The sequence below is a fragment of the Pezoporus wallicus genome, unplaced genomic scaffold (genome assembly GCF_028554395.1).
Source record: "Pezoporus wallicus isolate ANWC-B61680 ecotype Strahan unplaced genomic scaffold, APGP_CSIRO_Pwel_v1 scaffold_6446, whole genome shotgun sequence".
Taxonomy (NCBI): domain Eukaryota; kingdom Metazoa; phylum Chordata; class Aves; order Psittaciformes; family Psittacidae; genus Pezoporus; species Pezoporus wallicus.
Window position 1 is genome coordinate 9,730,369 of NW_026636264.1, and position 15,577 is coordinate 9,745,945.

Sequence of the window (15,577 nt, forward strand, 5' to 3'; positions counted from 1 at the left end):
CAGAAAAACAGAATCAAAAGGAAAAGATGGAAAAGAAAACCCAAACAAGTTATCCTGTGAAAAATCTGAACGATAAGTGCAGATCACAGAACCCAAAACCATCTACGTGATGGAATATGTATTATAAGCAACTGTTCAAGCACCACCTCTTCAGCTGTTAATCCCACCACAGGAGATTACTGTGACAGGTTATATCAGCACTTCCCAGCTCCCTTCCTCTCACTGTCCAAAAGCTGTGTGAAGCTGTTTGCTGTATGTGACAAAATGCATTCTGGCTTGAATTTCTGTGTTTGCTGCTGCTATCTGTTTTTGAGAACGTTTGTTGTCAAGCATGAAATCTGAAGATGACACATGTTGTCTATCTTCTAATTTTGCAGAATGTCATGGTGTTTTTGCAGATTGCAGATTCTTTAAGTGAGCTGGAAGCCTTAATGGAAAGGATGAAGAGGCTACAAGAAGATAAAGAGGATGAAGAAGCCTCTCAGGAAGAAATGGCAACTCGCTTTGAAAAGGAGAAGAAGGAGAGTCTGCTAGTAATTAGTGGAGGTATTTGTGCTTTTCCATCTCTGTTCTGTTTCTGCTTTGTAAGAACTAAACACTTGAAGCCAGTTCAGTGACTACAGTTTTCTCTGTCCATGTCTCCATTCTGTCCTTGTCTGGTAGGAGTCTAGTAAAGGTGATCCTGTCACTTGCTTCATCTGCTTAAGATTTCTTGATTGCCAAATAACACCACTCTTTTTGCTACTTGAAATCTAGCATTTGTATATTAACAAAAAAAAAAAGGCTTGCGTGCTTCTCTAAAAAGCTGGGTGTAATTTTCGCTTTCTTTATATGCCCTGTATCTTCAAATTCATTCATTCATGTAGATATTCAGCAAATATTTCACAGATTTAGGTTATACAGTGTTTAGAACTTTGCTGACACTCATAAGTAGCCTTCAGATACGACGTTCAGTTCAGGAAATGGATTGGGAGGAGACTCAGCATCTTTACTATTTGTTGCCCACCTGGAAAGGACATTTCTGACTTGCCATTCTGAATGATGATACCACTGGGCTGTTCCACTGCCTGTTTTGTGGTAGAGATTCTTAACAGGTTTTTTATTCTTAAATGATGTTCAAAATTCTGAGCTCAAAGCTTCTTTTCTGGTATTCTTCATATGGTCTGAAGGCTTTCACCTCTAACACACCCTACAATTAAATCTGCTTCCTGTAGACAGGAAGGTGGGTTTGTTTTTCCAGAGAAAGTGTTCTAAGAAAGAATATGGAAGACAATCAGAATCTCCAGCCATTTCCTCATAGTAGAGGCTACTTGAAGATGGCAGCTTGTGTTTTTCTAAGAAGTGATCCATAAAATGCTTCACATTTTAATGACACTGTGAATTTAGATCTTGATAGCTTCAGACCAGATGTGTTTGAAGGTACCTAGTTTTGTGCACTGAGCCCAAAAAAAGAGAGACTGTGTTGTGGATTGGCACAGAGATTGTGTTGTGGCTCTCAAAATCTCTGAAAGAAGATAAAGCCAACAATGTCATGGCTGGATTTTAAGAAATGGACATTGTCTATTCTTGCTCTTTTTCTCTGGACAGACAATATCAACAGTGCAGATAAACAGACACCCATTCCAGTTTCATTATCAAATCAGGACTTTCCAAGAGTCTTTGCAACTTCAAGTGTATACAGAAGAGGAGTCTGGGACAGAAGGGGCTTTTTGATAGGGTTGCTGATAATTCTGTTGACTTTCCTCTTTGCTGGTTTGAGTTAAGGAGTCTGTATGTGTTGGGCCTTCTTTTATGGAGGTCAGTCCTTGTCAGGGGAGAGGAGAGTTTATGTGCAAGGCTTTTATTCTTCACTGAGGATTTGCTGCAGCAGATGTTGTGCGAGCTTCCTCCTACGCAGTTATGTTTTGATTGTTTAATGAGGCAAAGAGGAGATAAAGCACTTCTGCAATTCTTAGATTAACTGACTTTTCAAGGTGCTAACAGTGGACATATGGCAACTGTTCTGTCAATGCATGTGGAAGCAAGCCAGGATTTTAACATCAGGGTCAAATGCAGTCAGCTATGCAGTAGTCAACTTCTGCAGAGGTAGTTACACAATCGAGCCACCTGTTTATTTGGGAGGGAAAGATTGATTCACGATAGAGAACCTGCGCTTGCTTAGTGACATGGTTTGGAGCTCTTTGAAGATGCTTAGTTACTAAAGCTTCTGGCAGAATTTCAGCCTGATGTACTGTAGAGCTCTTTGCTTTCACATAATCTTCAACTGGTATTTACAAGTGGAGTGTTGCATTGCTTGCTGGTTGCTCATACTCCAGGTTATAGAACAGAGCTGGTGTAATTCCTGACACCATACCTGCTCAGCATAGCAATCCTGTTTTAAAGGGTACTTTTTTCTGTTTCTTATGCCAGCATAGTGGCTTTACCAAAGGGATTCATCTTCCTGATTTAAGATACCTAGCCTCCCTCTGAAGTTAACACAGAGAAAAGCACACCTCTAGACAGAACTTAGCCCTCTCTTCCCCTTTTTTAAAAGCACATTAGATGATGGGTATAGGCTGACATTTAGTTGGCTCAATGAAAGGGATCCCATACAAGCAGGTTGGGATTGAACTGTTTCTTTCCTTTGTACTGCTGTCTTCCTTTGCACAACTAAAATTGTTCTCTAGCCCTGTAGTAGGGTGGTGGTTGGAAGTCAGCACTAACTCTTGTGCTAGCCTAAAGCAAAGCATTTTGCTGTTTTATTCACAGCATTTGATGATGAAATAGTTTCTACAGATGTCTCCCGCTATATTGAAGATCCTGGATTTGGGTACAAAGACTTTGCAAGGCGAGGAGAAGATCATCTGCCAACATTCAGAGCTCAGGTGCTACATCTTTACAGTACATTCACTGAAACAATGTTTGTATATCTCATGACAGGGCAAGCAGCATAAAGTGGTTGTAATGGGGCATGTTTGTTGCATGCTCCTTTTCTTGTTCTGGTCCATTAAACAACTTCCATAAGTCCACCTGGGATGAGCATTTTACTATTCAGTCAAGGGAATATTGAGCTTTCGGTCTTACTGCAATTATTACCGCAATTAATGTTTGAAAACCGTAAAGCATGTCACTATATCTGGCAAAAAAGAAAAGAAACAATTTCTTTCCTGTCCCTTCAGATGGTGTATTAAAAAATCCACTGGAAGAACTCTTTATTCCTGCCATTTTATCAAGTATTCTCTGTCAGTGGTTATCAATACCTAGATGTATATATAGGAGCAGTTTGGTGAATATCATTCTCATATATGATCCAAATCACTGGACTTTAAAGGTCAGGAAAGAAAAGGAATTCCTAAATACAATTACTGAAGTTTATGGCTATATTAGAATATATTTTTTTAGTGCTGTTAAAAGAAAAAAAAAAAATACTCATTTTAACTGCACTTTTTCTTACATATTGGCATATTTTTCCATTATCAGACTCGTAAACTTCATAATATGTATAACAGGATCAACTTTCTAGGTGCTTCTGTTCCAGCTTATAAAGTAGATAAATCAGCAGTCTGGTAATAAATTGAAAGCAGTGGAAGAAATCTTAAAACAAATCAGAGCATTTCAATTAAAAATACAGTGGGTGTAGGAAAACTCCATGGTCAGAAGATGTATCTAAGAATGTAAAATGAAGAATCCATGATCACTCTCAGGAAATGTATTTAGCTATATAGCAGTCTCTGTTGATCTGGGTAATTTATTCTCTGGTCTTCATATGAGCCTGAAGTAGGTAGGTACTGCCAAAAAGAGTAAGGCAGAGTGAGCGCCTGTAAATCAGACATTCTGCTTAACTACTTTAGGAGCATCAGGCTTCCATGGAAAAAAGCTCTGCAGAAGTTGAAATTGGATCTAAAATGTCTCTGCTCTTAAATAAATGGGACAGCTTCTGCCTTCTTTCAGAGGAGTCACCTTGATAATTTAACTTTTATTAGTAAGTCCTACACTTAAGCAGTCAGATATATATACCCACAGCCTCCCAAAAGCTCTGCTTTTAATGTTGTTCAGATTGCAGTAGCATCCCAAAACCTTGCCATAGATCTAATCCCTATTCTGATAAAACAAGACTGCCTTTATCTGTGTGGGTTTAAATTTAGTAATAGAAAAAGGCATTCTATACACCGCAGAATGTCTTTAAACTGGGTTTTTTTCCCTTTTTCATTGTTAGTATGGATCAACTGCTGTTAGTAAACAGCACTTTCCCCCTCATGGGGCTTCTGGCTTTCAGAGGCTTTTATGACGCCCCAGGTCTCCTGGACACCTTTACAGGGCTGGTGGGTACAACATACGTCCGATAAGCCTTACAGTCTTTTGGATTGGCAGCTGGAGACCAAATATGATGTGACACATTTCAGACATCACTGAATGCCTCTGTTAGGCAGTTGAGTACCGTCCTACCTACTCTTCCCCACTATCCTCATCAGAGGACCAGTCTCTAAAGCACCTGGGTGAGGACCCTTGCCTAACAGTAATATTTGAAACCAGCCAGACGCAGGAAGGATATGGAGATGATGCCCTCAATTGTAAAGATAGCATCAGTTATTGAATGATTGAGCACTTGTCAAGGATGTGGGCAAACTAACATGTTCTGTGTAACCGCAACATGGAAAGCGGTTGCACTCTGCTCTGAAACAGGGTCATTCTCCCTGCTGATGCTGGGCCATCACTCTGCAAAGATTTCCCATTCCTGATAAGAGCAGGCAAGCTTTCATCCTTGCAATCTGTGTGCTTGTCTAAGACCAAAGAGGCCTGGATTTTATTAGTTTGTTCAAGGATGGTTTAGCACTTTACTCAATGATTGTACATCCTGGCTGGAAGCAAATACTCTGTCTCTGCTCAGAGCTATCCATCAAAGCCTCCAAGAAGATCAAGTTTTTAAACTTACAGGCCCTCCAACACAGAATGGCACTGGTTGGAGTGGCACAGCAGACAGTGGAAAATTGCCTCAGCATTTCAGGAGAAGCTTGGGTTTTTTAGTTCTGTAGGGTCATGGTACCCAGCTGAGGTGAGGTGTTGTGATTTGATACTCACTGCCAGGAAGCCTGGGGGAATGGAGCAGGTGATATGGATGAAGGATTCAAAATGCAAATCTTCTGAAGAGAATAAAGTTATAACTAGCAGACAACAAAGCTATTGAGCTATAGAGAGGATCAGATAGGGATTTCGTTTGTACATTTATATATTTCCTTCTCTTTCTGCAGGATTATACTTGGGAAAATCATGGCTTTTCCCTTGTAAACAGGCTTTATTCTGATATTGGGCATCTCCTTGATGAGAAGTTTCGGATGGTATATAACCTCACGTATAACACTATGGCAACACATGAAGATGTTGATACAACTACGCTACGAAGAGCTTTATTTAACTATGTCCACTGTATGTATGGAATCAGGTATGGACAAAGATCCTGTGGCTGTAGGAGTCCGTTTTAAACTGTGTGAACAGAATGAAAACTGCATCATGTGAAAAGCATGATTTTAGACTCCAGGTGTTAAAAGTGGAGATAATACCTGAGTCTGGAAGTTAGAATGGTTTTGCTGGCATATCAGTGTAACTTCTACTTCCAGTGGAGGAAATTATTATGAATATGGATGGAAATTTGACAGAGCTACCTTTCTGAAGCCAGCATGTATCCTTTGTTTAGGAAAGACAGCATCCTAGTACTAAGCCTTTGAGATCCTCTGTTAATGGGGGGGTTTGTAGTGTGTATGATAAACGTTCCAATTCCCAAACATAAAAACATAATGCTGCAAAAGACCATGCTTTTAAAAACTTACGTCCAACAGACTGCTTGCCTGTGTTATTTAGGTATGATGACTATGATTATGGAGAAGTTAATCAGTTACTTGAACGCAGCCTGAAGGTTTACATAAAGACAGTGACCTGCTACCCAGAGAGAACTACCAAGCGCATGTACGATAGTTACTGGCGTCAGTTCAAGCACTCGGAGAAGGTACGGATTTCAAAGCCAAACTGGCTTTGTGGAAACCCCCATGCTCTTTAAGAATTAAAGTATGGTGACACCTTAGCATACAGTATCTGTCAAATAAGCTGGTTTTACCCGGAAAAAACAAATGAGATGAATTCATTGAGTGTTAGATGTCAGTTTTACAGCAATACTTCTTAGTGTACTGCAAATGCCAATTCTATTATTTTGAGTGATCTCTACATAAAATTGAACTGACAGCTGTGAAAGAGAAGTGGATAAACTTGGGAATGCAGAAGCAGTCAACTATGCCAATACTTGGGATTTGGGGATCAAAAAGGACCTTAATTCATATATATGAGTTAATCCTCATGGTGTTTTTCATCAATAAATATGTCAACGTGCCTTCACGTATCCAAGTTAAATGCTTCCTGACAAGAGTCAGTGCCTGTGTGCCTGATAACCTATCTGTAATGTAAACCATTCCTTAGTCTGCGCTCCTATATAGCGATCACAGGTGGTAGTAAAGAAAGCAAAATATAATTCATAGAGAACTAATGCCATTAGGAGACAAAAATGGTTTCATTGGGACTTCTGAGATGGAAGATTGCTTGAAGCAGCAGCTGGGGCTAGTTTCTTGCAGTCTTGTGATGTGATCTGGTATTGGCATACAGCACAGCTGTTTGAAGAGGAACTGGAGTCCTGCAGCAGGGTACAGACAGAAAGGACGTAGTTTCTTGCAGTGATACTTTACTAAAGTCTATACATTTTAGCCTGAACGAATAAATAATGATGCATTGAGAGGCGAACTAAATGGCTGGTTTAATTTCTAACAGGTTCATGTCAATCTGCTTCTAATGGAAGCTCGTATGCAAGCGGAACTTCTGTATGCCCTTCGTGCCATAACTCGTCACTTAACCTGAAGCATCCGCTGAGCAGGAGTAAAGGAGTTTTACTGAGTATGTAAAGACCTTTTGAAATAGATACACACCAGAAGCTGTTTGTGATGTAGCATCAGGTTATTCAATTCTCTAGTGTCAAAGTTTAGCCGTGCTTCTTGGCGGCTGTAATGTGCAATGACGTGTTTTATTTTTCTTGATGCTTAACATTACTAATGATAACAAAAGTAACACTGAGGAGCACTACTCTGCATTGTTGCCGGCTGGATTTCTGCGCAGTGGTCAGGATCCTGAAACTGGTTTTGTTATATCCAATCCTAGCGCTTTGTTCTTTAAGCACCGGAGTGAAGTGCTTAGAGACTTCTTTTTCCAAGCAATCATTTTTCAGATTAGTGGAGTCCAGCAGGAGATGGGTTCTGCCTGTCCTGAGAACACACCACCACATCGTGACTTGTGATGGAGACACACGGGCTGAGTTGCATTGAATTGCCCACTGGATTCTCCTGTGTCTCCTGGAGATGGCTTGCCAGTCACTGTCTTACTACAGCAATTGAAGGTGATGCGAGATGTGGATGCGAACATTGAGCACACTATAATGTGAAATGAATCATGATAAATCCTACAGCATGCTACTGAAGTGCAAAATTCATCTGCTTTGTCGTGCCCCTTCCCAAGAGAAGAGGCCTCACGATTTCCCATTTCAGCCACACTTACTGTGTTTCAATCATGCATAACCTTCTTTTACTGACAGTCACCCTCAGTTGTCCTTACAATATCCATGTTCATCACATGCTGCAATTTGTTTAGTTGGCACCTATAAAGTTAATACACAGGCTGACCAAAAACAGGGTGGTGGGTTTTTTTGCACTCTCTTCTTTCTCAATGTTCTACCTAAGGAAAAGTAAAGGAAGGCTAGCATATCTGTTCTTTCATATTGGATGTGTAGAAATTTATTTCCCATAACTTTTTCATAGCATGAAATTTTAATACTTAAAGAAGTTTCTATGCATTAGTGTGAGTGAACAAAAGAAAAGTGCAATATTTAAAAGGAAAGCAAGCTTTTTTCCCTATCATGCCACTGCTAAAGTGTCCTTCTTACATAGCCATAAAGAAATTTTAAAACCAAATTTCTTTATTGTCTAAGGCCTAGCAGTTTTGTTTTAGCTTTTATGGCTTCAGACAACCTGATACTGAGATGCCAAAGCATCCCCAAAACAAAGCATTCTTGGACAACCAGTAATATTGGGGAAGGGAAGAAATAAGCTGCCAAAAATGTCACACACTTTTGTGCTGTTTTCTGTTGCTTTCAACTAATTTCTAAGAGCACAAAATGTTGATATTTATAGCTTTATTTTGTATTGCATTTAATGAACCAGTGAAGTGCCTAAAGAGATGCTTAAACTTACCCAGTAGGATGCAAGTTGTCACCGCTTCAGCTTCCGTCTGTTGGTTTGGGCTTTTCATATTTCTTTGAGGAGGGTGACCTTTATTTCTGCTGCATACATTCAAAACTAACTGGATAGGTTTATTTTTAATGTGCCATTGGACTGTACAAGTTAATACCGGATTTTTTTCATCGGTGATTGCAGAATAGTTTAAAAACCTACTGTTCATATTCTAACACTTCTCATTGACAAAATCATGGACCAGAATGCTCCTAAAGTCAGTTCTCTCTTTTCTTCCCTTTTCCTGAACCTTGCTGTGACTCCACATGTTGGTTTTTTCGCTTTATCTGTCTGTTCCAGATTGGAAAGCTAAATGATTGTACACTTTCCTGCACTTTCAGACTGCAGACTCTGCATGTGAAAACCTTTTGAGGAAGAAATCAGTAATTATGGTTTTTTTTTGATGTGACGTTGGCTGTTTATCAAACTACCCAATAGAGAGCATCAGAGAGAGCGTTGGGTAAAACATCACATTTATTTATCTTGCATAGCTAACTGCAAAGATTTCTCACAAGTACTGAGATGCTCATATATATGAACTTAGGTTAACTTCCTAAGTTGTTATGATCCTTTTTGCTCCCTCCTCTGAGTGTAGTGGCCGTACCTAATGGCTTTTGTGCATAAAACAGTTCTGCTGAGAGAAGTTTTCATGCAATACTTTTAGTTTTCCTCAAGTGATGGGAACTGTACAGTACTACTTTAAATCCCTTTGCTTTGAGAAGTCAAGTAGTTCTCAAGAAGCACAGTTGAGCTCTGGAAAGGACGTGAAACTTGGTTTGGTTAACTAATATGATGGCTTAGTTTCCCTTCAGAAAAGCAAAGACTCTTAGAGTAGATTGAATTTTACATTTGGAAACATGAGTGCCTTTACTTCTTTCCTTATGATACATACTTGCCAGCTCAAATGCCTTCTGAGCAAAGTACATGAGCAGATTTGAAATACAGAAGCCATCAATGGATTGCTTCATGAAATTTATAGTAAACCAGTGATTTCTTCTTTCTTTAAGGTGCCATATCACGTCGTATATGGCCTGCAAGGCATTCCGCTATAGGAAATGTCATTGTGCAACTAGTTTGCTATTTCTCTCTCTTTCTTTTTAACATTAAATGCAAACTTGAAACGTCTGGAAATGTTTTCCACGTGGCTTTTTTTTTCCCCCAAGTATTGCATTTACAGTGTAACAATTTATAGCCTAGTTTTTATACTCAGATTTATGATTTTGAGTAGGTGTTTGTTCAGAATAGGTGTTTAAAGTCAGACAACTCTGCCATACACTTTATGCACGCTTTAGGCTCACACTGTGCCAAATTTCAATGTGCAAGTGTTCTTGGATGTTTCTGCATTTTGAAAGCACTCGTGAATGTGAATCTTTACACTTTGTTTATCAATATTATCCTTATGGGTACCGTAATCATTGCAAATGTAGATACTCGCCCTCCATGTTCCTTTATTGGAATTGGTATTTACCGGCATTAATGTTAGTCCACAAAATGCCAGCCAGGACCAACATAAAAACAAGTGTACAGTCTCCTGTCTACAGAAGAGAAAGCTTGGTAGGCACAAATGAACCAGCTACACAGGGAATGCTTTTAAGTAGGGAACAGAGGTTTTGAGCATGGACAGCTTCTTATTATTGCAGAATCACTTCAAACTCTGTGCTGGGACAGATACATTCTTGCTGAAATTGCTCCGTTTTTTTGCTAATGAAGAGAAATGGAAAAGATGCTGATTGGAGAAAGCATTTGCATTTCCCAGAACACTCCACCTGCAGCTGAACATCACAAGAGTGGCATCAGACAGGAATAGAAACCATTTTAAACTAGGGAACAGTTTGTGCAGATAGCCACTAAAGCCAGCATTGTGGTACCCTGAGAGAATTTTGGTGAGCTGTAGATGGATTTATTTTCATCAAGACTAAACTGAAACATAAATTCTTTGTCTTAAAGCCTTCATTGCAATGAAAAGGATGTACTTTCAGCTGTAAGAATTAAAGAATTGCCCCTCTCAGCTCTTCCTAGGTATAAAAAAACCTTAAGGACAGGAAAATCAGTGGTTGTAAACAATTATAAGTCTCTATAAACATAGAACAGATCAGAACAGAACAAAAAGGAAAACATTTTGCTTCTCAGTTACTTGAGTGCACAAAGTCAAAGCTCCAGATTCCTCAAAGTATTTTTGTTCATAGTGATACTCATAGATATTTTCATGGGATGTGGAAAAAGCAGGAGTTGCCTAAATTTCAATGGGAATTTAAGCACTTAGCAAAATTCTACAAGGTGCCCACTTGCATTTTTGAGTCAGGTTTTTAAAGATACTTAGTCACCTAAATCCAACAGCATAAAATCAGTTTCCATAGAGATTAAAGGAATAATGTGTAGCAGACCCACGTGATTCGCAGTGATTGATGGTTAATGAAATGGGTTATTTTGGGGACTTAATATAGGCTTAGAGAAATCTTTCCCAAAGCAGTTAGACTGTAAGCTGCTGCTCTTGTAGAACAGGTTCTCAATGTTTCTCATGCATGTGTGTTTTCCATGAACATAGGCATGCATTTCAGGCTCATGTTCCACAGTTCGGACTCCCTTTTAGAAGAGCTGGATTGGATTTAGAAGAGTTACTGGTGGTAGCAAGTGGACACTTGGTAGCTTGTACCCAGACTAAAAAGTTTGGGGTAAAAAGAAATACTCCAAATCTTGATTTCAAGTGTTCAGTTAATTTCCTTAGAGGTTTGGATCCTTCTCCCGTAAGTAAGGGGTGATGTTGCACAAAATAAAGGGAGAAAGGAGTGGATTCATTGTAAGTGAACCTTCCCAGAGCCAATCTGAATATAAAGCTGTAAGAGTTGGTTTGCTGTAAGCGATCATTCCAAGAGCTGGACAGAAGTGTCAATTTTCACTATATGAACTCCAGATTTATTCTCCCTCATGTCCCCCAGCACTGAGTTTGTCAGAAGAGGTGCACCCACCAGCTTTTCCACATTTGGGAACTGAGAATGTTTATCTCCAAATGAAACTGAATTTAGCTTTTCATCCTTACTGCATAGATCACAGGTATGGGAGATGGAGAGAGCACAGTAGCATGAGGAAACTTTAGGAGCATCTTGATCAGTGTTAATGCATCCCTTAGAGCATGTTTCCTGGCATGTGGTCATGCTGCTGCTCCCACAACTTGCGTCAGCTCTCTTTTGCAGACATTTAATCCTTCTGCTGCTCAAAAGGGGCAAAAGTTGTCATTTTCCAACCTGGCATCCTGCATCAAGTGCTTCCTTTCTTCCCAGCTCACAACCCCTCGCAATCATGCAGGGGCAGCCTCCGAGCCTTAGCCTTGTAAAACAATGCTAGGTTCCTCTATTGCCATTTGAGTTCAGAGGGACTTTCGCATGTTCAGAAACACTCAATTGTTGTATTAGATTATTTCTGGACAGGAAAATTCCAAATCTGGTTCAAAAGGATGACAGTCAGTACTTGCTTACAGCATCTAGGTAGCATTTGCCAGTAGCATGTTAGGTCCCATCTCTGGAGTTACAGTGATAATCCAGTGAATCCAGTAAGGAATGCTTTCTTTGGCAAGACTCCCCATGCTTGAGCTGTTCAGCCATGCAGGTTTCTTTGGGGGACATATAATGGGGGATATGAGGTCCTCTTGTGACAGGCAGCTTCTTGGGTGCCCTGCAGCCAGCCTCCAGAACAAGTGGATTTGGGTTTTTCACTTACCTATGGGATAAATCCAGATGCACTCCATGGAGTGGCTGCTGGAGACATAGGCAGGGTTGGGTGTTCCTACAGGTACTGAGTATCACCAGGGCTCGTGGAAAATAGAAACCTGAGTTCTGCTTTTGTTCTCAACAGTAGTTAGAGGTGGTATTGAAGACGCCAGTTAATACACTGATGGTGGGGAGCGAGCCATGCTGTCAGCATCAGAAAGTAGAGACCACAGGCACCCATGAGGGGACGCAACCAGTGCAGGAGGAGCTGACACGTTGGCCAGTTGGAGAAATTTGACCAGTGTGTCTGAGAGATTCCTGAGCTTCTCTCTGCTTAGAGACGGTGGGAGATGCCTCATTCCGAGGTGTCCAAAGGGCTTATGTAGGACAAGAGCTGGGACCCTTTCCTTGCTCCACAGATGGAGCAGGGGAAGGGAACCGTTCGCTTCTGCCCAAGAAAAACATGCTGCTGTTGAACTGCATCTTCTTGCCCCCACCAGATGGGTGAACCCCCAAGCGTTGTGTCTCCAGCTCAGGGCCCTGGGGGGCAGCAGCAGCAGCAGGTCCAAGCACCCACAGTCCAGAACTCTTCCTCATTGCCCATTTCACACTCATGTCGTGCCACCAGACCCAAGCCTCCTCCCTCCAGCCCAGCCGCCGCATGCCCAAGTGGCTGCAGGAGATACTGGCTTTTAGGGGGAAAACAATCCCAATTAGGCTACAGCCCTTGGACTCGACAAGGCAACGCAGTCAGGAATCCTTTCACGACTGTGACCTGGAACTGGATATAAACCGTAGCTTATAAAAGAAACAGGAACTTTGTAAACTTGAAATCTCTCGGTTTTACCCTTTTCTCCTTTTGCTGGAAAGCCACACGATGAATGTATATGCTTTTCTCTTTCTATATCCAACCTAACTGAGAATCAGACTGCCAACACCTTGTTTTGTATTAGCCTTTTTTCCTTTTTTTTTTTTAGAGAAAAACAACAAAAAAAAGAGTTTGTGAGCAATATATGTAGCATGCTGTGAACGTCTGTTTTGATCCTTATAGTTACTCTTTAATCCATCAGTATTAACACCAGTTCTTTTTCGTGTTCCCCTTGGTACTTTGTATGCGGTGTAAGCAGAAGCTGTGATCGGCTTTGCAGTCCTGTGCCGTGTTACTGTAACTCCTTGATTCTTTAGGAAGCACCTGACTGTGGGCCACCCTGGCGCAGGCAGCGTGCCCAGACACGACTGCCACCCTTCAAGTCTCTTGTACTATGTATAGTTTTAAGTAGAATAAGCTTTTTAACAGAATATTGATGCGGTTTATGAGTCACGCAGGCTGCAAGTGTCTGGTGTGTGAGAGTCTTTGTATTTATAGTTGTTGGGGTTTGGTTTATTTCTCGTTTTGTTGATGTTTTTTGAATTCATAAAGTAGCAAACTTGATAAACATAGCCACTTTAAACTGCTCTTGCTAAACAGACCCTGCTGTAGATAAAATACCACTGTAGATACAGGGAGGTGCTCCAGCAGACCCTGGGTGAGCAGAGCCGCTCTTTGCAAAATCATGGTCCGAGCTGCGTGGCCGCCCTGTGTTTAAACACATTTGGACCCAAACGTGGGGCAGGCTGAGATCTGGGAGTGTTTCATCCCCTGTGCCCATAATCCCACCACTGGCATGGTCTGCTCACTGTGCATGAGGGGCACATGAGCCTTGCTGGTGTCTGGAGGGATGGACGGACCAGCCGCCGCTCCGAAAACATGGGCATGGCCTTTCTGCAGCCCGAAAGCTTCCGAGCCTCTCTGAGTGCAAGCGTTAGCCCTCATTTGCTGTATGCAGAGCCCGGCATGGTGTGATAAGGAGCGGCATCGGCTCCCCATGGGCAGCTGTGGGTCAGAGGGGCTGTGGCAAGGCAGTGCCCAGGGGTTGGCATTTCATTGCATCTCCCCCCTCTGACATGGGGTCGGTTGTACCCAGCTTCTTGCCTCCTCTGCCACGGCCCCAGAGGTGTTCCAGGATGGAGGATTAAGGACAAAGCTCTGGTCCTGCTGCTCCATCCCACCCCCTGGAAGCGAGGTGGCTCCATGGGTACCACGGTCCCTCCAGCATCCCGCAGGCCTCCCGTCCTGCCTGCCCTGAGCTCCGGAGACACGCTGCAGACCCCATACTGTCCTAGAGGGTTTGCTGCAAGGTGAGGCAGCTGCTAGGAGCTCCCTGCGGGTTCTCCACAGCAGCTTTTACCAGTTACTTGTTCTGTTATTGCTGGTTGGGGTTTTCTTTGTTGGATTCCTTTCTGTTCCCAGAGAACGGGCTGACCTGGCGGGATGGATTTTCTCTTTGTGTGTGACTTGTGTTAGTTTTTAAGTTACCCGACTTGAATTTATCTGAAAGATGCAGAAGGAACTCTTTTTTTTTTTTTTTTTTTAATTTTTTTCTTTTTTTTTTTTTGGTGAGTTAAGAGACAAAAAAAATGCATTTTTAAACAAAGGAATCGTGTATTAACATTTTAACAGCAATTCATAAATCTGCACTTTTTATGAGGTTTTGAAAAATCTATTTATAGGTACGGAACAATGGGGTTTGTTTAAAACTGTATCGCATTTATACTTGCTGAAATTACTTTCATTGTTATCAGTAGGAATTTCATTGGTTAAATAAAATGGATAAAACCTGTCTGCTCTTGGAGCTGTCATTTGGCATGCGCTGGGGAGCACATCTCCGGAGCACAACATCCTGTGGTTTGGGGGGAGATCCAGTCCTGGAAGCGTCCTTCCCCTCCATGCCCGTGTCCTGTATAGATTGTTTGACCTATTTATAGATAGGTAATAGATAGTAATTCCATTTAATCTATGTGAACATAGGTCCTGGAAAATGGATAGCGCTTGCCTAAGGGCATCACCAGTTAGTGATGAGGAATGGGGTGATGGGCATCACAATGTTCACTCTTGATACGGGGCTAGTCACCTTCCCCTTGGAAATCTGATCTGGGCAGGCCATTCATGATGGGATGGACCAGGAGCTGCTCCCACTTCCAGGGGTGAGAGCCCTAAAACCATGCGAAGGAGAGCAGAAGTGTGTGCTGAGGGTGCTGGCTTGGGGCAGTGCCAAGCTGATCTTGAAGCCAAAGTACCCCTAAGCACCTGCAGTTCTGCCCTCTGCCCCATCCTGCCCCAGGGAAGGTGGCAAAGGGCTGGGGATGACCAAGGAGGTTGTCCTGGGAGAGTTGCTCATCTCCCTTCCAAAGAGACAAAAGTAGCTTACACAAGCCACAGACCTGGGGTGTTTGGGTGTGTTATAGAACCCCAGACTGGTTTGGGTTGGAAGGGACCTTAAAGCTCACCCAGTTCCAACCCCCTGCCACGGGCAGGGACACCTTCCACTAGAGCAGTGTGCTCCAAGCCCTGTCCAACCTGGCCTTGAACACTGCCAGGGATGGGGCAGCCACAGCTGCTCTGGGCGCCCTGTGCCAGCGCCTCAGCACCCTGACAGGGAAAAATTTCTGCTTAAGACCTAAGCTCAGTCTCCCCTCTGTCAGTTTAAAGCCATTCCCCTTGTCCTGTCACTGCAGGCCCTTGTAAAAAGTCCCTCC

The 15,577-nt window shown here is 42.1% G+C and overlaps 1 protein-coding gene across 2 annotated transcripts in view; it reads left to right on the top strand.

The window, feature by feature from the left end:
• SESN3 (sestrin 3) overlaps window positions 1–9,422 on the top strand; it is a 37,900-nt gene extending 28,478 nt beyond the window's left edge. The window contains exons 6-10 of one of the 2 annotated variants that reach the window (XM_057399823.1): window positions 378–546; window positions 2,749–2,864; window positions 5,229–5,419; window positions 5,836–5,980; window positions 6,790–9,422. In XM_057399823.1, coding sequence (XP_057255806.1) covers window positions 378–546; window positions 2,749–2,864; window positions 5,229–5,419; window positions 5,836–5,980; window positions 6,790–6,876 — 708 coding nt within the window. In that variant the 3' untranslated portion in view covers window positions 6,877–9,422. The remainder of the gene's footprint in view (window positions 1–377; window positions 547–2,748; window positions 2,865–5,228; window positions 5,420–5,835; window positions 5,981–6,789) is intronic. The other variant, XM_057399824.1, reaches the window with a different exon arrangement.
• Window positions 9,423–15,577: the final 6,155 nt, after the last annotated feature.